General features: G+C 52.2%; 1 protein-coding gene across 1 annotated transcript in view; it reads right to left on the bottom strand.

Moving 5' to 3' along the window:
* The window catches only part of POU6F1 (POU class 6 homeobox 1), a 29586-nt gene extending 11126 nt beyond the window's left edge, over nt 1-18460 (bottom strand). Inside the window, exons 1-4 of the mRNA XM_081083111.1 lie at nt 18418-18460; nt 7805-7899; nt 5195-5390; nt 195-311 (exon numbers count right to left, since the gene is read on the bottom strand). Of these exons, the coding sequence (XP_080939237.1) occupies nt 195-311; nt 5195-5390; nt 7805-7852 (361 nt within the window). The 5' untranslated portion in view covers nt 7853-7899; nt 18418-18460. The remainder of the gene's footprint in view (nt 1-194; nt 312-5194; nt 5391-7804; nt 7900-18417) is intronic.
* Between the last annotated feature and the right edge of the window lie 1188 nt (nt 18461-19648).

Genomic DNA, 19648 nt, shown 5'->3' with positions numbered 1-19648 from the left:
ACTCTTCCCAGTGGGCCTGATCTGGGGCAGGGGAGAGGCCAGAGGTGCCTAGTAGGGGACTCCCTCTCTTAAGTCACAGCCCCGTCCCTGTCCTGCCTCGGGAGTTCCCAGATCCCATAGCCTCTCCATGGTGGTGGTCCCATGTCTTGCTTCTGCCCACTGCTCTGTGTCCGGCTCCCAGGGGTGGCTCTTACCTGGGGGGCAGCTTGTATAGCCAGCGGCGTCAGGGTCTGCGATGCCTGGGGCTGGCTTGGGGGTTGGCTGAAAGTGGCGACAGCCGGGGCAGGACTCGAAGGGATCCCCGGGAGTGACTTCGCTTCATGCGGCATTGAGAGAAAGGACAAAGGGTGAGCCTGGTGTGAGCGGAGGGGTCACTGGACTAGAATGTCCCGTCTGCAGCTTGAAGTGGCAACTCTCAGCCTCACATGGTATTTCCGCATAACCCGAGACCAATCGCTGGCTCTCCCTGGCCCAGAAGGCAGCTTCCCCAGTGCTACCGTTAGTGAGACTAGGAGGCTGGCCAGCCCTGTGCCAGACCCAGCATGTGGGCCCTCTTCTTCCCGCATTTAGATGAAGAAAATGCAGGCCTTTGCACAGCTAGGTGTCAATCTCTCATTTCCTGGCTCTACAGAACACTGTGACCTATGACCTAATCCAGGGGTCCTCAAACTTTTTAAAAAAGGGGGGGCCAGTTCACTGTCCCTCAGACCGTTGGAGGGCCGGACTAGAGTTTAAAAAAAAACTATCAACAAATTCCTATGCACACTGCACATATCTTATTTTGAAGTAAAAAAAAACAAAACGGGAACAAATACAACATTTGTATTTGCATGTGGCCCGCGGCCCGTAGTTTGAGGACCCCTGATCCAATCAGTCAAGGGGTCTGAAGGGAAGAAACATGTGTCTGGGCGGGAAGGAGCCAGATAGCATCAATGGGAGCAGCTGCCCCTGGCTCATCCAGCAACCGGACCATTGCTCTTTCTGGATGCAGGTGCTGGCTTGGAGAAGGGACAAGGACTCTGCAGAATGAAGTCCTTGAAATGACAGTCCCTGAAAATTGGACATGTCTTTGCCACACTTAGGATCACAGTGGTGCTCCAGGCCAGGTAGCTTTTTTTGTTTGTTTGCTAATCCTCACCAGAGGATATCTTTCCATTGAATTTTAGAGAGAGTGGGGAGATGGGGGGAGAGACAGAGAGAGAAACATCGATGTGAGAGAGAGACATCGATTGGTTGTCTCCCACATTCGCTCCGACCAGGGCCAGGGACAGAGCCCGCAACCCAGTCACGTGCCCTTGATCAGAATCGAAACCGGGACCCTTCAGTCCGAGGGCTGACGTTCTATCCACTGAGCAAAACCGGCGAGGGCCAGGCCAGGTTGCTTTTCTCTGCCAGTGCCTGAGGTCTGACGTCTGATGACAGCTTCAGTGAGTTTCTAAGGGAACTCCCGTGAACCAAAGCTTTTCTTCCAGGTTACAGCTTCCTCTTGCTACCCTGATTTGTGAGGTATTGGGAATCCCCACCAAGAATTCACACAACGAGGAAAAGGGTTATTATTTCATATACTAGAGGCTCAGTGCACGGATTCGTGTACTGGTGGTGTCCCTCAGCCTCGCCTGTGCCCTCTTGCAATCTGGGACCCCTCGGGGGAGGTCAGACTGCCGGTTTTGGCCCAATCCCCATAGGCAGCCTGTGGGGATCAGGCTGAAAACGGCAGTCTAACCTCCCCTGAGGGATGTAGTAGTGCTCAAAGCGGTAGGCAGCCGGGGACGAGCCCAAGCCCGGGCCTGGTGCCACACCGCTCCCGCTCATCCTGGCCCCACTGCGCCTGCCGCGGGCTCGTGCCCAGTCCCGATCAGGAGAGGCTCACACAGCCGCAATGGCACTCGCCAGCCGTGAGCCCAGCATCTGGTGTCCATTGCTTACCTGAGCGGCGCTCCCTCTGTGGGAGCACACTGACCACCAGGGGGCAGCTCCTACATTGAGCATCTGCCCCCTGGTGGTCAGTGCGCGTCATAGCAACTGGTCGACCGGTCGTTTGGTCATTCAGTCAACCGATCACTTAGGCTTTTATATATAGAGATGGTGAGACATTAAAAGGAGTCTAGGTATTGGACGATGGATATTAGACCAGATCAATGGCCTCTTAATACTAGCTGGACATGGATTTACTGAATCAGAATGTCTGGAGCGGAGGCCAGTAACCTCTTCTCTCTCTTTTTCTTGCTTTTAATTTTTTATTTTTTAACTACAGTTGGCGGTCAATATTGTATTAGTTTCAAGTGTGTGTCATAGTGATTAGACACTTCTGTAGCCTATGCAGCAACCGCCCTAATGGCTAGCGCCCTCTGACACCATACTCAGTTATTACGCTATTATTGACTAGACTCCCTGTGCTGGACTTTACATCCCGTGACTATGTGCCTAACTGGCGATTTGCACTATTTAATCTCTTTTTTCTTTAAGCTCCCTTGTGATACAGCGCACAGCCAGAGTGGGAACCATGCAGTTAGACAACCTCCCATACCCGCATTCCCAGCCCACGTTTTAACCTGGAAAGGCACCGATCTAACTCAGGACTGTACTGTTCAAAGTGCATAATAAAGAAATTCAGATTGCTTAAGGAATTAAAGAGACAAGCAAGCAGCAAAAGCCTTATAAAATACTAAGTGGGGGGAAAAAAAAAAAACTAAGTGAAAACACTTAGTATTTCACCCCACCACAGAGGGAAGATGCATTTCCAACTACTGAAAAAAAAAAAAAATCAGAGAAGAGAAAATTTTAAAACATTTTGCTTGACAAATATAATGAATTATAAAAAGGAAAGTGAAAATAGGAATATGATAAACATGAGTGATAAAGCTTACCATCCAAAGAAATGAGATATTCATTTAATTAGAATATATTTCCAAAGTAGGACCAAGAGTTCCAAGAGTGTACACATATTTAGGCTTTTGTCACTTCCTGCTACACTGCTTTTCAGGAAGACTAAACCAGTTCACAGAAACATCAACCATGTCCCTTTTCTCCAGGTTAGCTTTCATCACTGCTGAGTTTTCTGGCTGAACAGGCATGTAGTACCTTACAGCCAGTTACGTTTTCTCTCATTGATAGCAAGAGTTTGTATTTTTTCATGTGATGACTTCTCCCTATATAAACAATTGATTTCTCTTCCAAAAGAATTTGGGTGGACTATACCTCAAAGAAAAAAAAATTCAAAAGACCAGTACGAAGATATTCAAAACAGCACTGGTTATGATAATAACAAACCAGATAGTTTGGCAATAGTCAAAACCAGAACAGGTTTGTGAATCTATGTCAATAAAGGAAAAAGGTATCTGAAATAATACAGTGGTCAGAGCTATGCTACATAGTCTACCCTCGGTGGTCACAACTATAAAACTGTATGTGTGACAAGGACTGGGTAGTAATTTAGACTGCCATAAATCACTAGATTTTTCTCCACCCTGAAAAATTTCCTATTACTTCGTTTTTGTTTAATATATTTTTATTGATTTCAGAGAGGAAGGAAGAGGGAGAGAGAGATAGAAACATGAATGATGAGAGAGAATCAATGATTGGCTGCCCCCTAACACCCGCCCTGGGGATCGAACTTGCGACCTGGGCATATGCTCTGACGGGGAATGGAACTGTGAGCTCCTGGCTCGTAGGTCGACGCCCAAGCGCCGAGCCACTAGGGAGCAGCATCAAAATACCTCCCTTATCTGCTTGACAATGATTCAAATTCCTTTACCGAGAAAAATTTTGTGAAAGGCTTAAGTATACCAACCTCTGAAAGAAGATGCACACTACCGCTGACACTCATGCTCAGGTGCAAATAATTGGCTCAGGATCTATTTCTGAGAGCAGGTTTGGATAAGGGGCAGATTAAGACACCAGAAGAAATGAGATATGGAATTTCATTAAAAGGATAAAAAGGGAAGTCAGGGTGCTGTGGATAAACCTGGGAAACCTCCCAAGTTTCTGAAAAGGGCTCCAACCCCACAATGGAAAGGGATGGGCAGGGTGGCTGAGGCAACGGATCCTTGTCTTCCCTGCCTGCTCTCCAGGGCATGGGCCCATGGGAACATAGGTAATGCCCCATCCTGGGCTCAACACGGAAGCAGAGCATTTCCAGGCCAGGGGGAAAGGGTCATGTCTCTTGTCATTTCTTTATTCAAAAGCGGGGGAAATAAGCCAAGTTACAAGGGTCCCAAGTGAACCTGCGCTCTATTTTGCAGGTAGAGCACAGGACGGGAGGTCCTGCAGTTTCCTTGTTAAGGAGTTGCTGTTCCCTGAAGCCTGTCTGTTCTCCTTTGCTGTCTTCTTGGCTCCCCCTCTTAGCCTACACCCACCAGCCCAGGTCTCCCATCTAGGGAAGGGAAGATACGCAGAAGACAAGGGGAGACGAGTCCTGGTGTTCTGGGGAAACTGGCAAGGGAGGCCTCGGGCTTCCTGCAACAGGAGATGTCTGTTCTGTAAGGTGTTAATGAGGAAAGCCAATGCAATGGTGCCCTGTGGTCAGAGAGCAGTGCCTGGTACCAGACCCGGCCTCTAGAACAGCTCTACTGCAGGGCATTAGGGGAGACAGAGTGGGTGGATCAGCCACATCCATTTCCACGGGGAAGAATCAAGCTCATGCCCTCAAGTCATCTTTGGAGGCCAGCAGAAATCAGTCCACCAGGCTGACTCACACCAGCCCAGCTGGGAGTAAGGAGCTGGCATTCTTCAAGGTCCTACCTAACTACATCCTTAGTCCAAGGTAGGTAAGATGCCCGCCCAGCCCCAGCTTCTGGGGCCTCCCACCTTTTCCACAGCAGGTACTGAGTTGGAAGGGCTGGCAGGATCCTGAAGGTCTAGTCCTCTCTGCACGGGGGCTGAGGGTCTGGTTTGAACTAGGAGCCCTCTCTGAGGTTTATACACCCCCGTCAGCCGAGCCCTGCCACTCTCCACCCACCTCACCCTGAAACATCCCAGTTTAAGTCTGGAAGTGACTGGAACCAGAACTAAAGCTCCAGGGACAAGGAGTGCAGAATAGCCCTAGACGCTGACCAGGAAGGAGTACAGGCCATGGCCCAAGGCTGTCCAGTGGACAGGAAGACGACAAGACCCTAAAGCCACCTAGGCCCCAAGGACTTGTGCTGGCCCCCCGGGAATTACAGAGAGGGACCAGGGTGGAGCAATGGCCTCGTACCAGTTGCCTCCGCGGAAGAGTCTGGGTTGTCTGGCCCAGCTTCACCAGCAGGTTCACTGGCTTCAGCAGGACCTCCACTCTGGCAGCCCTCGGCGGCCACACCCTCCAGTCCTTTGCCCTCCTCCTCAGCGGGGACCTGGGCATCCACTCCAACTTCCAGCACGCGGATGGTCTCGTGGCCTGACATCACGATGACCTGCAATCAGAGGACAGGGGACGCTGTGGGGGAGGGGCCCATAGAGACCCCCCTCCCCGGGGCCCAGAGCTCTAGGTATGATTTCGGGAGAGAGGAAGGGTAGACGGCCTGCCCCAGCACTGTGTGCTCTGTGAGAACGCCAGAGCCTGGGGCAGGCTGCAGCTCCCCAGAGTGTGTGTGTGTGTGTGTGGGGGGGGGGGGGGCAGGAGAAAGGCCCTGGGGACCGGACAGGGGGCAGGGCCTGACACAGCTGGAAACGTCCCCTCCGACGGAGCCAAACCACTGGAGGGTATTTCTACTCCGTCCTTTTCTGGGACTCAGTTCAGGGCGTGGTAAAGTCTATCCCACAGCCTTGCAAGGATGTTCCCTTGGCTGCTAGGATATTGGTGCGTGGCCAGGAGGGCCCCTGACACAGCATCTACTGCGTAAGCTGGGCCAAGAAGCAAATCCCGCTTCGCGTCCCTTTAAATCTCCAGAGATAAAGCAGTGGAACAAATGCTCCAGAGTGTTGAGTCACTTTTTCAGCTCGTGATTCCTTTATTTCCAAAACTCTGGGGCAAAGGCCAAGATTTTCCTACAAGCTCACTTCCTGCATCCTGAAGGCGGAGCCTCTCCCACCCCCCTGGCCTGGAGCTTGTGCCCTGTGGCTGCAGTTGTGCCATCGGCTGTGGGCCTGCTCTGACCTTGAAGGGAGCCTCCATGTCCCAGCAAGGCGGGAGGCGCCTGGGCCTCCTCAGAACAGGCCCTTCTTCCCTGCTCAAACTACCAGCTCTCGGCTCTCTAACTCCAGCACTCAAAGGCTTCCAACTGGGCCATTCAAAAATCAGGGACCCTGTACATGGAAAAGCTCTGTGCCCAGCTCCCCTACATTTGGCCTATGCCTGAAGCTACTCACACAACACACTCCTTAAGCCTGAAAACTGGACCCAGCCAGAGACTCTGTTGGAAAAAGTGACAATGTGACCCATCAGGGGAGCTGGAGGGAAATTAACCCCCAAGCGGTTGCCTTTCTGACTCAAACTTGACCTATGAGGGACTTCAATTACATTTTAGGAGTTGTTCATCTTTTTTCCCCTTTTGAAAATTCATCTATTTTCTCCTTTTCAGTGCCCTGGCCAGTGTGGTTTGGTTCCTGGTCAGGGCACATACCCAGGTTGTGGGTTTGATCTCCGGTCGGGGTGCATGCAGGAGGCAACTGATCCATGTTTCTTTCTCTCTCTCTCTCTCTCTCTCTCTCTCTCTCTCTCTCTCTCTCTCTCCTTTCCTTCCTCTTCCTTTCCTTTCTCTCTCTAAAAAAGATAAAAATTAACAAAAAACATTTTAAGTTTACATAAGTAATAAATGGTCATTGTAGAAAAATTAGAAAAAATATATAAGCAAGAAAAAATATTAAGAGCAAATTACCCCCCGCCCCCCCCCGCCCCGAAAGCAAACAAAAGAGAGAAAAAAAACCACAGGAAAAGTAAGAAATAAGGGCAAATTACCCAATGTCCAAATATTTCCCCATGTAAGATTACACATATTTGCACATTTTAATTTCACTTTTTAAGATCACAGCTTAGCCTGGCTGGAATGGCTCAGTAGTTGAGCATCGACTCATGAAGCAGGAGGTCGGGGTTCAATTCCTGGGTTGTGGGCTTGATCTCCAGTAGGGGATGTGCAAGGGGCAGCTGATCAATGATTCTCTCTCATCATTGATGTTTCTCTCTCTCCTTCCCCCTTCCTCTCTCTGAAATCAATAAAAAAAAATCTATAAAGAAAAACCTGTAGCCAGTTTGGCTCAGTGGATAAAGCATCAGCCTGTGGACTGAAGGATCCCAGGTTCAATTCCGGTCGAGGGCACACGCCTGGGTTTTGGGCTCAATCCCCAGTGGGGGGTGTGCAAGAGGCAGCCGATCAGTGATTCTCTCTTATCATTGATGTTTCTATCTCTCTCTCTCCCTCTCCCTTCCTCTCTGAAATCAATAAAAATATATTTTTTAAAAATAATAAAGTCACGGCTTACATTCCAAAATTAAGCCCCTGAGAAATCCTAGCTGGTAACTAAACCTGGTCAGGTGAACTGACCATCTATTTTGGTAAGAAACAGACAATGAGCCCTGATTGGTTTGGCTCAGTGGATAGAGCATCGGCCTGCGGACTCAAGGGTCCCAGGTTTGATTCCCGTAAAGGGCATGTAACTTGGTTGTGGGCACATCCCCAGTAGGGAGTGTGCAGGAGGCAGCTGATTGATATTTCTAACTCTCTATCCCTCTCCCTTCCTCTCTGTAAAAAAACAATAAAATATATTTAAAAAAAATTTTTTTTTTAAAAGAAAGAAACAGACAATGAGGGGCTTTATGGGGTCTTCCTATTTCCCCCACCCCTTGGTCCATCAACCTCACTCCCCCACCTCTTTCTGCCCCAGAAGATACCTGCTCATTGACGGTGAGAGATGACTCTGGGCCAGCTCCTAGGTCCATGGTCACTTGTCAGGGTGGGGTGGGGGCCAGCCAACACCTAGCACGCCCTGTGGGGTGAAATGGTATGGGAAAAGCAAAGGCTGATATGACACAGTAGTACAAATTCCACACCATTGCAAAAAGTCCTAAGTAGAATGGTAGGAAAAGAGAGAAGCTAAGTTCTCTCAAGTATTTGTAGACGGAAAGTATTCTAAGGACTTTACAACTAAAGTGTCTTGCTTCCTACAGCTTCCCAGGAGAACCTACACTCAGGGAGGTGGGAAGGAAGAAGGACCAGGGTGATGAGAGAAGGGCCAGAGATTGTCCCTGGGTGTTCCCCCATCCATTGGGAGAGAGGAGACTCAGCGGAACCTGAAGTAACTCTGACCCAGACATTCAGAACCTCAGACCCGGATAAGGAGCACTGTGGGTGTCAGAGTGCTCCTCAGGGGAGGAGTCTGAGCAGACCTCCTGGAAGAGATGGCCAAGACAGGAATACATTGAAACATTAGTCTTGCCTGGCCAGTGTGGCTCAGTGGATTGAGCACTGTCCCATGCATCAAGAGGTCACTGGTTCGAATCCTGCTCAGGGCACATTCCAGGGTTGCAGGCTCAATAATCCTCAGTAGGGGGCATCCAGGAGGCAGCCAATCGATGTTTCTCTCTCTCTCTCTCTCTCTCTCTCTCTCTCTCTCTCTCTCTCTCTCTTTCTCTCTCTCTCTCCCTCTCTCTTCCTCTCTAAAAAATCAATAAAAACATGTTTAAAACAAAACAAACAAAAACATTAATCTCAAACTTCAATGTGCACGATCAGCACTGGAGCACTTATTACAAAAACACAGGCCTGGATTCATCCAGAATAAACATCCCCAGAGAGCCTGAACCAGCAGGTGGGGCCCACAGAATCAGCTCTCAGGTGATCTTGTGGCTGTGGCCCAAGGACTGGTCTTTCCCACTGGAGGCAGGACAGCATCCCAGACGGTAGAGCAGCCTGCCAAACGCAGTGAGAAGTGGGAGAAGCCCTTGTAAGAACAGGTTGTCTGGCTGGAGCCACAAACCATACAGTCATAAGAAATAAAGGTAATAAAGGGGACAAATGTGTTTGGACACTTATATAGAAAAGAAGACAATTAACATTTATTTTGAGTGCCTACTGTGCGAATAAGCGTTTTATGTAACTAATCCATGTATTACTCATGCCAGTTGGGGGCTGGCGACATTATCACCACCATACAGATGAGGAAACTAAGCTCAGAGAAGTGTTCTGGACTCCTCACCTTTCCCTTCATCCTCCTCTTCCATCTCTGCATCATTTGTTTGTTTTACTTTTTTGTGTGTTTTTATTGAATGAGATAAAATCCATCTATAATAATAAAAGTGTAATATGCTACTTAGACTGGACAGCCGAACGACCTTCCGGACAACCTTCCAGACGAAGCTGGGGCGGCAAGGGCTGAGGCAAGCCGCGGAGGCAAGCTGCCACAGCTGCGAGGGCCGAGCCCCTGGCATGAATTTCATGCATTGGACCTCTAGTATAACATAAAATTCACCATTCTTAAAATGGTGAACAGTCATCAATTTAGGCACTCTGTTATATAAACCAAATTTAAAAATGAAAATATAGTATTTTGAATAAATTTGCCAAGAAAACAACATTTAAAGAAATATTTACAATTTTAAATAACGATAAAAAATAATTTGGGCAATTCTGGTTGAAGCTGGGAGGGAGGGAGCCAGGGCCCACCCAGAGCCTGCTCCTTTGCTCTTTCTCCAGTGAGTTGCGTTTGAAAACCCCTGAAGCAAATCTGGCAAGGCACCTTGCTTGGCTAGCAGATGGCTCACCGATTCCTGGCTTTCCTGTGCGAATACCCAGAAATGCCCGAAACCTCAGGGGAAAGGAACTGCCCACAAAGGGAAACTCCAGGGTCCGGGGCCGTCAGCACTTGCAGTGGAGGGGACCGAGACGAACTTCCTTTGAGGAACTGCTTTAGGCTTAGGGCAACACCCCGAAACTCCCAGAGGAGCTCTGGGAAACCTCAGACAAATCAGAACCCCTAAAACAGCCCAAGAGCATATTAGAAAAAATCCTGAAATGCTCTGTCCTTCATTTATCTCACAGATATTTCAGTGGCTACTGTGTGCTGGGGATACAACAGGGGGGGAACTCTCCTAGCTCTGTCAAGAAGCCTACAGTCTAGCGCAGTGGTTCTCAACCTTGGAGGCCCAGAAATCAGGATTTTAAGAAGATTCCCAGGTGATTCTAATGTGCAGTCAAGGTTGAGAACCACTGCTCTAGCGGTTCTCCCTCCTCCCCAGAGCTCAGCAGCACCTTCGTCCTTCCCCTCTCCTTCCCCTTCCCCACCACCCAAGGCACCAGGCCTTCCTCTCTCCTAAGCTCCAAGGGCCTCTCATTTGCCTGTGTAACTTGTTTCCTGAGCCCATTCCTTCTACAGCTCACTTCTACCTGTGTGACTTTCAAAATAAACTTTCTCTTATTACAAATAGAAGAAGAAAAAGGATGAGGATTAGAGGAGAAGAAGGAGGAGGAGGAGGAGGAGGGAGAGGAGGAGGAGGAGGAGGGAGAGAAGAGGAGGAGGAGGAGGAGGAGGAGGAGGAGGAGGAGGAGGAGGAGGAAGGGGGAGAGAAGGAGGAGGGAGAGAAGAGGAGGAGGAGGGAGAGAAGAGGAGGAGGAGGAGGAGGAGGAGGAAGAGGAGGAGGAGGAGGAGGAGGAGGGAGAGAAGAGGAGGAGGAGGAGGAGGAGGAGGAGGAGGAGGAGGAAGGGGGGAGAGAAGGAGGAGGGAGAGAAGAGGAGGAGGAGGGAGAGAAGAGGAGGAGGAGGAGGAGGAGGAGGAGGAAGAGGAGGAGGAGGAGGAGGGAGAGAAGAGGAGGAGGAGGAGGAGGAGGAGGAGGGAGAGGAGGAGGAGGAGGGAGAGAAGAGGAGGAGGAGGGAGAGGAGGAGGAGGAAGAGGAGGAGGAGGAGGAGGAGGAGGAGAAGTTGCCACCACCTACAGTCTATATGGGAGTCAAGGACATAAAAAGTATGGTTTCAGTGTCAGGTAGACGAGTACAGAGTGGTGGAGGGTGCACAGAAGGGATGCCCAATAAAGTCTGTGTGGTCCTTTTCCCCTGTTCTAGCATGGCACGTGTTTCAGGTATGAAATTTTATGTATGAAGAGTCTTGTGCCATGCAGAGGAAAATGGAACTTAATTCAGACTCATGTCTGTGGTTTTAGTCGCTCTCTTAACACTTAATGTGGCTGAGGTCTTCCAGGTGTAAAACACCTTCTCATTATCCAGTCCTTTTTGGGAGTGGAGGTATTCTGCATGAAATTTCAGCTCAAGAATGGCTGCTTGAGCTGAAATTAGTTTTAGCAGTATTAAATTGGTAGAAAGTCACATTTTTTATGGGAAATTACCTTTCACATTTTATATATAATTCTCACAGGCTAGGCCAGGGGTCCTCAAATTTTTTAAACAGGGGGCCAGTTCACTGTCCTTCAGACCACTGGAGGGCCGGAATATAGTTTAAAAAAAAACTACGAACAAATTCCTATGCACACTGCACATATCTTAATTTGAAGTAAAAAAACAAAATGGGAACAAATACAATATTTGTATTGGCATGTGGCCCGCGGGCCGTAGTTTGAGGACCACTGGGCTAGGCTGTTTGTAGACATCAATATCTTCAGCTCCACACCACTTTTACATTTAAATTGTGCACCCACTTACCTTCTGCACAGCTGCCATATTCAAATAGACCATAAGGACAGGAAGCAAGAGATAGGTATAGACTGGTAGCTGGGGCTGAGCCGAACGGGGCAGACAATCCAATCTTCCCCTCTTCCCCAGTCTGACAACCAACCAAGTCTAAATCTTGTTTGGACCTCACCTGGGAACTTTAGACTCCTATGTCCAATGGCCTACTGTTTGCTCATGTCATCTCATACTCAACAAGTTCAAAACCAAACTCCTAATTTCCACCCCAAATCTGCTCCACCTGCATGCTGCTTTTCCCATCTCAGCAAATGGCAGCTTTATCCTTCCAGAGGCTCAGGCCAGAAACCTTGCCATCATCCTTGCTTTCTCCCTTATCTCATGCTTATTCCTTCAGCCAATCTTGCTGGCTCTCCCTTCCAGTATGCCCAGAACCCCCCACTTCTCATCACTACTACCCTGGTCTACACAGCTTTGGTACCTAGTGTGAAGAAACACCACACGCCCTTCTGCACACAAGTATTACTTGTCCTGTTCTTAAGTCGCCAGACTCCAGGCAGGTGCCACCTCGTTCAAGTTGTCACTGTCTGACGGACCTTCTGTATGTCCTCCTACCCTTCTCCACTTCTGGCCCCCGGACACAGACTTCCCTTCCCACCCGCTGGAGAACAATCATCACTGATGGTTTAAACAAATATATATATTTACACACACACACACATGCACACACACACACGCACGCACACGCACACACACACACATACACTCTCGTGGTCCGGTGCATGAAATTTGTGCACGGGGGGGGGGGTTGTCCCTCAGCCTAGCCTGCACCCTCTCCAAACTGGGACCCCTTGGGGGATGTCCCACTGTCGGTTTAGGCCCGATCCCATCGCAATCTGGGACTGCTGGCTCCTAACCACTCACCTGCCTGCCTGTCTGATTGCCCCTAACCACTCTGCCTGCCAGCCTGCTTGCCCCCAACTGCCCCCCCCAGCCCGATCACCCCCAACTGACCCCCCTGCCAGCCTGCTCACCCCCAACTGCCCCCCCCCACCCCGCCGGCCTGATCACCCCCACCTGCCCTCCCCACTGGCCTGATCACCCACAACTGCCTTCCCCTCTTGGCCCCTAACCGCCTCTACCTCGGCCCCGCCACCATGGCTTTGTCCAGAAGAACGTCCGGAAGGTCTCCCAGTCTAATTAGCATATTACCCTTTTATTAGTTTAGATAGAGGACTGGTGCACGGGTTGGGGCTGGCTGGTTTGCCCTGAAGGGTGTCCTGGATCAGGGTGGGGGTTCCCTTGGGGGGGCAGGGCAGTCTGGGTGAGGGGCCTGTGGTGGTTTGCAGGCCAACCATGCTCCCATTGGGGTGGGGGTCCCCACTAGGGATGGTGCTGGCCTGGACGAGGGGCTGGGGACCCATGGGGTGAGGGTCCCCGCTGTGGGTGTGTGGCCAGCCTGGTTGAGGGGCTGAGGGCCATTTTCAGGCTGGCCACACCCCCTTCAAGGGGGGGGGTCCCTGCTGGGGTGCCTGGCCAGCCCAGGTGAGGGGCTGATGGATGTTTTCAGGCTGGCCACGCCCCCCAGTGGGGACCCTCACCCCGATGGTGGTGTGGCCAGCCTGGGTGAGGGGCTGAGGGCTGTTTGCAGGCCCCTCCCTCGGTGGCCAGCCAGGGCGACACAAGCCTCCTGTGTGCTCTGGCCAGCTCTGTGGCCACCGCCCACAGGCCCCTTCTTCAGCAGCCAGCCAGGGCCGGCAGGAAGTTTGGGTCGCCCCCAGCAATGGAAGAAGCCAAGCTTCCTCCGCCGCTGGGGGCGACCCAAGCCTCCCACTGGCTCCAGCCTGCTCTTTGGCTGCAGCCCACAGGCTCATCCTTCGGTGGCTGGCCCAGGCAGGTAGGAAGCTTGGCTTTCTCCATCGCCGGGGGCAACCCTAGCCTCCTGTCCGCTCTGGCTGGCTCCATGGCCACCGCCATCTTTGTCCTGCTAATTTGCATATTCCCTCCTGATTGGCTGTGGGGCGTTGCAGAGGTATGGTCAATTTACATATTTGTCTATTATTAGTGTAGATAAAAGACTAAGCAACCGATGGATGGTCTAGTAGGTATGATGCACACTGACCACCAGGGGGCAGACGCTCAACGCAGGAGCTGCCGAGCTGCGGTGACTTGGCAGACGCGGTTCTCGGGTGATGCACCCTGGAACCAAAGAGGAGGGAGCCCGATTCCTTGCAGGGCCATTCAAACAATTCCATCAGGCCACAGGACCCCACCTCCAGAGGAACCCCGCTCATTCCACAGATGCCCTTTGAGCCGCAGCGCCACCCAGGTGCGGCCAACCATTGGCTCCAGGGCATGTTTGGCCGTCTTGCCCAGTCCTGCCCTGCTGGCCACCTTCTAATTAATTTCCTTTCAATGTACAGAAATTCGTGTTTCAGGTCACTAGTGTGTTTGTGTGTGTGTATGTATGTATATATATATATACACACACATCTACACTAATAAAAGAGAAACATGGTAATTGGCGTATGACTGCTACCCTTTTCATTGGCTAATCAGCGAGATATGCAAATTAACTGTCAGCCAAGATGGCAGCCGGCAGCCAGGCAGCTTGAAACTAACATGAGGCTTGCTTGCCTCAGTGATGGAGGATCGTTGGAGGAAACCAATGTTCCCCGCCTGCGGCTGCAGGCCTCTGAGCGGGCAGTTTAAGAAACACTGTAACAAATACCCCCGGACTTCAGCCAGCAGATTTGCAACATTGTAAGCAAAGGCCAGAAACCTACTTTCAGCCGCTCGGAGGCCTAAGAGCTGGAGCCAAGCCTCAAGGTAAAGCTGGCCCAGAATAAAAAAAAAAAAGGAAAAAAGGAGCGGTTGGGAACTTCAGTCACTCCCAGCCTGAAAACAGCCCTCAGCCCCTCACCCAGACTGGCCAGGCACCCCAGTGGGGACCCCCACCCTGATTGAGGACACCCTTCAGGGAAAACCAGTCAGCCCCACCCATGCACCAGGCCTCTACCCTATATAGTAAAAGGGTAATATGCCTCCCGGCACCAGGATCAGCGTGACAGGGGGCAGCGCCCAAACCCCAATTGCCCTGCAGCTCTGTGTGTGACAGGGGGCGGGGCCCCAACCCCCTGAGCAGCCCTGCTCTGCGCCTGATAGGGGGGAGCTTCCCCCCCCCCCACGGGCCCTGCTCTGTGTGTGATGGGGTAGAGCCATAACCTCCCCATCGGCCCTGCCCTGAGTGTGAGAGTGGCGGCGCCCCAACCCCCTGATCGGCCCTGCTCTGTGGGTGAGGGTGGTGCCCCAACCCCCTGATGGGCCCTGCTCTGTGTGTGATGGGGGCAGCGCCCCAACCCCTTGATTGGCCCTGCTCTGTGCGTGACAGGGGGTGGTGCCGCAACCTCCCCATCGACCCTGCCCTGAGTGTGACAGGGGACGGTGCCCCAACCCCCCAATCGGCCCTACCCTGAGCGTGACTGAGGGTGGAATCACAACCTCCCAATCTGTCCTGCTCTGTGCATGACGGGGCGGCACCCCAACTCCCCAATCGGCCCTGCTCTAAGCCCGACCAGGGGCTGCACCTAGGGATTGGGCCTGCCCTCTGCCATCCAGGAGCAGGCCTAAGCCAGCAGGTCGTTATCTCCCAAGGGGTCCCAGACTGCAAGAGGGCACAGGTCGGGCTGAGGGACCCCCCCCCCCTTCCCCCGAGTGCACAAATTTTGTGCATCGGGCCTCTAGTATATATATATTTGATAATAAATCACTGATAGTTTACTGGGACCCAGCAAGCTTTCAGTTCTGCTCCAGACCCTCCCCCTCAGACCCTGGATCCACAGGCAGAGATAATGGCTTGCCAAGCTGTTGATAGACTGGCTAGGCCCACACGGGCCAGAAAGAAGAGAAAGGGGAAAAGATAGGGAAGTAGTGAACAACTTTATTTCCCCTCATCGAGCATACCATTTGTAATCTTAGACCTACACAGTCAAACAGTAAAGATTAGTTTTATAAGGATAAATTTAGGTTTAGTTTATCCTTCTGCCCCCTTTCCCTTGGGCCCAAACTTGATTCACCCCAGGCAAAGTGAAGGGAGGGGGGCAAATGAAATGTGAAAAATATAAAAAGTAAGTCTGTTGCCCCACTAGAGTGTAAGCTCCAAGAAGGCATGGCCACTTACCACCATATCCCAGTGCCTAGTACAATACCTGGTACATACCAGGGAGTTAATGAATATAAAATAATTAAGACATCATAAATTTAGGAGATATATTAAAATATAAATTAAGAAATAAAATCAGCCCGGCCAGCGTGGCTCAGTGGTTGAGTGTCAACCTATGAACCAGGAGGTCATAGTTTGATTCGGTCAGGTCAAATCATATCACTTAGCCTCCTCCTATTTCCTACTTCTTTCCTCAAAACATGTCCTATCGTCCTATTTCATATTTTGCCCCCATTCCCAGTACTAGGGCTATCTAAAGTGATTTCAAAGTAGTATTTCTGGAGAAGCTTGATCACACTTAACCCCTCCTAATGTGCCCGTCCTGTTCCTCATTCCCAAGCCTTCCCTCCCTTGGCCAGTTTCTCCCTGGTATCACTCCCTTAGTGGCCTCACCGAAACTCATTTTGACACAGAAAGGGCTTGGGTTTAAAGGTAGAAGACTCAAGTTGAGTACTGCTTCTGCCTCAGGTAACCCCCTCTAAGCCTCGATTTCCTTCTCTGTCAAAAGGGGCTAAATTATACTACCCATCTCATGGATTATTGTGAGGATTAAATAACATTTATGTAAGGCACTTAGAACAGGGCCTGACACACAGCGAACACTATGTCACTGTTATTGCTATTATTATTATTTTGTTAATCCTCACCCAGGGAGGGGGGAAGAGAGCGAGAGCGAGAAACATCACTGTGAGAGAGGCACTCCACTCTGACCTGGGCATAGATCAAACCTGCAGCCCAGGTACATGCCCTCCACCTGGAATCCAACCTATGATCCTTGCCCTGGCTGTTATTCTCAGATGTTAGTGTCGGTCCTTGAACCAAAGGGTCTCGGGATTGATGTTTCTCTCTTTCTCCCTCTCCCCCCGCCCCACCCCCTGCGCCCCTTTCCTCTCTCTAAAAAAAATCAATGGAAAAATATCCTCAGGTGAGGATTTAAACAAAACAACCCTTCAGTGCTCGGGCCGATGCTCTAACCACTGAGAACACCATCCAGGGCTATTGCTATTTTAAAAATATATATTTTTATTGATTTCAGAGAGCAAGGGAGAGGGAGAAAGAGATAGAAACATCAATGATGAGAGAAAATCACTCATCGGCTGCCTCCTACACACACCCCCCCACTGGACATGGTGCCCGCAACCCAGGTATGTGACCTGACTGGGAATGGAACAGTGAGTGACCTCCTGGGTCATATGTCGACGCTCAACCACTGAGCACACCGGCTGGGCTATTGCTATTCTTTTTAATTGAAGTAAAGCATGCATATAAAAATGTTTTTAACTGTAAAGTTTTATTTAAAAATGTAAAAAATTACTATTATGACTTTATAGTGCATGAATCTTGGGTAGGGGAGTATGATCTAATCCTGTGCTCCTTGCCCTTAGAGAAGCAAAATTTTTCTTAATTGCCAGGTACTACCTCCAAGAGAAGAAATAGCCCACCTCACACACACACATCTCATCACATTACCTTGCTGGTTTTCATGTTTATGATCTGCCTGTCCCCCCAAACTGGCATGAAAACTCCACGACAGAGGAAGTCCTATCTATACTGTTCAGAGTGTGGCACATAGTAGGTATTTTTGTTGGACCAGTGAACCAATGAATGAAGTTCTACCGCGGATATGCAAAGAAGTACCTGGTCACAGAAATATCACCTGAGCACCAGGACTTCAACCAAAATGGAATCCTACATGGAATTATCCCTCCGAAGGCCCTGCTTGTCAACAGTGGCTACCTTAGCCTACCAAGACCAGTGGAGGGACAAATGTCCAGGAACAATGGAGGACCAGCCCTCTACTTTTGGAACAAGGACTCCGAAAGAGCACAAGAGGCTAAAATCTCTGCAAGAACTTCTTTCACCTGCCCGGGAAGGCTCCCTGACGTCGTCTGGCTTCCCTGGCCCCGCAGCTGAGGCTGCTCCGTGCAGGCTCGCAGCTCCCAGCCCCAGCTGAGGGAGGAATCCCAGCGCTACAGCGGAGGTTACTCGGCACCTGGAGGCTCCCGTGGCCTTGCCAGGTGAGCATGCCCAGGGAACGCAGACGGGGCCCATGATTATGACGATTTATTAATAATAATAATATTATTAAATATTTATGAAGTACTCGCTCCCTCCCCCACCCTTCCAGCAACGCCGCCGCCAGGTCCCGAACCCTGAGTGCCACCGGTCCTCCCGGGTCGTCTTGGCCGCCTCGGCACCTTCACCGCCGGGGACCCAGGCGTCCGGTTCTCCCGTGGGGCGAGGACCCGCTCTGTCGCCCAGGGTCTGTGCACAGAACGTCGATGGGGTCTGCACCCAGCGCAGGCTCTAGGGGCAGAAGCCGGGAGGGGCCAGGGGCCAGCTCCCAGCGAGGTCCACCTGGCGGCCGCCCCCGCCCCTCCCCGCGGCCCCGCCGGTCCGCGGACGAGCGAGGGCGAGCCCCCGGGCTCTGCGGCCCCAGGCGGCGGCCGCGCGCGTCCCACTACCCGGGCTCCCGCCGCCCGGCCCAGCATCCCGGCGCCCCGGCCCCGCGGCATTTTTTTCTCTTTATCATAAATATATAAATTATGCTAATTACGGGCATTGCATATTAACCAAACCCGAAACCTCCCCTGCCCGGCCCCCTCCCCCTCCGTGCAAACCCCTCCCCGCCCCGGACCCCGCTACTTACCGGAGCCCGAGCCCGGGCCGCCTTCGCCCTGGGTGCCCGGCGGCCACCGATTAGACATTCATCTCACAGCCCGGGCCGGGGGGCCGGGGGCCGGGGCCGGGGCCGGGGCGGCCGCCGCCTGTAGACAAAGAAGCCAGTGCGGCTCGGCTGGGCTCGGCTCGGCCCGGGAACCGGTCGGGACCCGCCGCCGCCCCCGGACCCCCAGCCCGAGACGGGCCGAGCCCAAGGGGACTCCGCGGGCTGCGCCGGGCGGAGGCGGGCCGGCCGGGGAGCGGGCCGGGAAGCTGGGGCGGGGTGGGGGCGCCCAGGTATGTGTATTTTTCTTTTCCCCTTTCCACGGCCCCCCCTTTTTCCCTCCTCCCCTTTTTTCCCTCCTTCAGCTACTTGGATTTTTTTAGCTACTGCGTCATGAGCATAATTTATGCAGAGAGCTTTGCGGCGCGCTGCACCGCGCTCGCCGGCCGCCGGGGGCGGCGCAGAGGGGAGGGGATCGGGGATCGGGGATCGGGGATCGGGGATGGGGGGCCGGGAGCCGCGGGCGGGGGCGGGAGCCTCAGCCGCTAGCCTCGCCCCGGGACAGGAGCGGAGGGTCGGTGCGGCGGGTCACGCGGCCCCTCCGAGGTCCCGCTGGAGGTCGTTTCCTTTTGGAAGGTGCGAGCGTGGAGCGGGAGCCCGGGGTCCGGACCGGGACCCGAAGCCACATTCCCTGAAGCCTGGGGTGGGGGCGGCGACGGCGGTGACTCCCAGCAGCCGCCTTTCCCGCCGTGGGTTAGTCATCTGCCCTTCGCAAGGTTGGAAGTCAAGCTCACGTCCATTCCCAAGCCCCGGGCCGGGACCCCGCTGGGAAACAGGAGAGGGAACTCGGACATAGTCCAGCCAGCGCCGGAACTTCGGGGCAGAGCCTCATTCCACGGGGGGCGGGGGCCCAGGTCCTGCGGGCTCCCCCACCCAGGAGGGTTTAGAATATTACAGCTCCTGGGGGTTTTGTTTGGTCTGTAGTCCCCGTAGTCCTGCCCCCCAGGCTGTCAGTTCCTCGACAGCACAGGTTAGGACTTAACTCACTTCTGTATTTCCTACCACGCTTTATGTCAGCGGTTCTCAACCTGTGGGTCGCGACCCCTTTGGGGGTCGAACGACCCTTTCACAGGGTTTGCCTAAGACCATCGGAAAACACGTAGATAATTACATATTGTTTTTGTGATTAATCACTATGCTTTAATTATGTTCAGTT

Source organism: Myotis nattereri (assembly GCF_964212035.1).
Source record: "Myotis nattereri genome assembly, chromosome: 2".
NCBI classification, from domain to species: Eukaryota; Metazoa; Chordata; class Mammalia; order Chiroptera; family Vespertilionidae; genus Myotis; species Myotis nattereri.
This window is presented reverse-complemented; position numbering and strand designations above follow the sequence as displayed.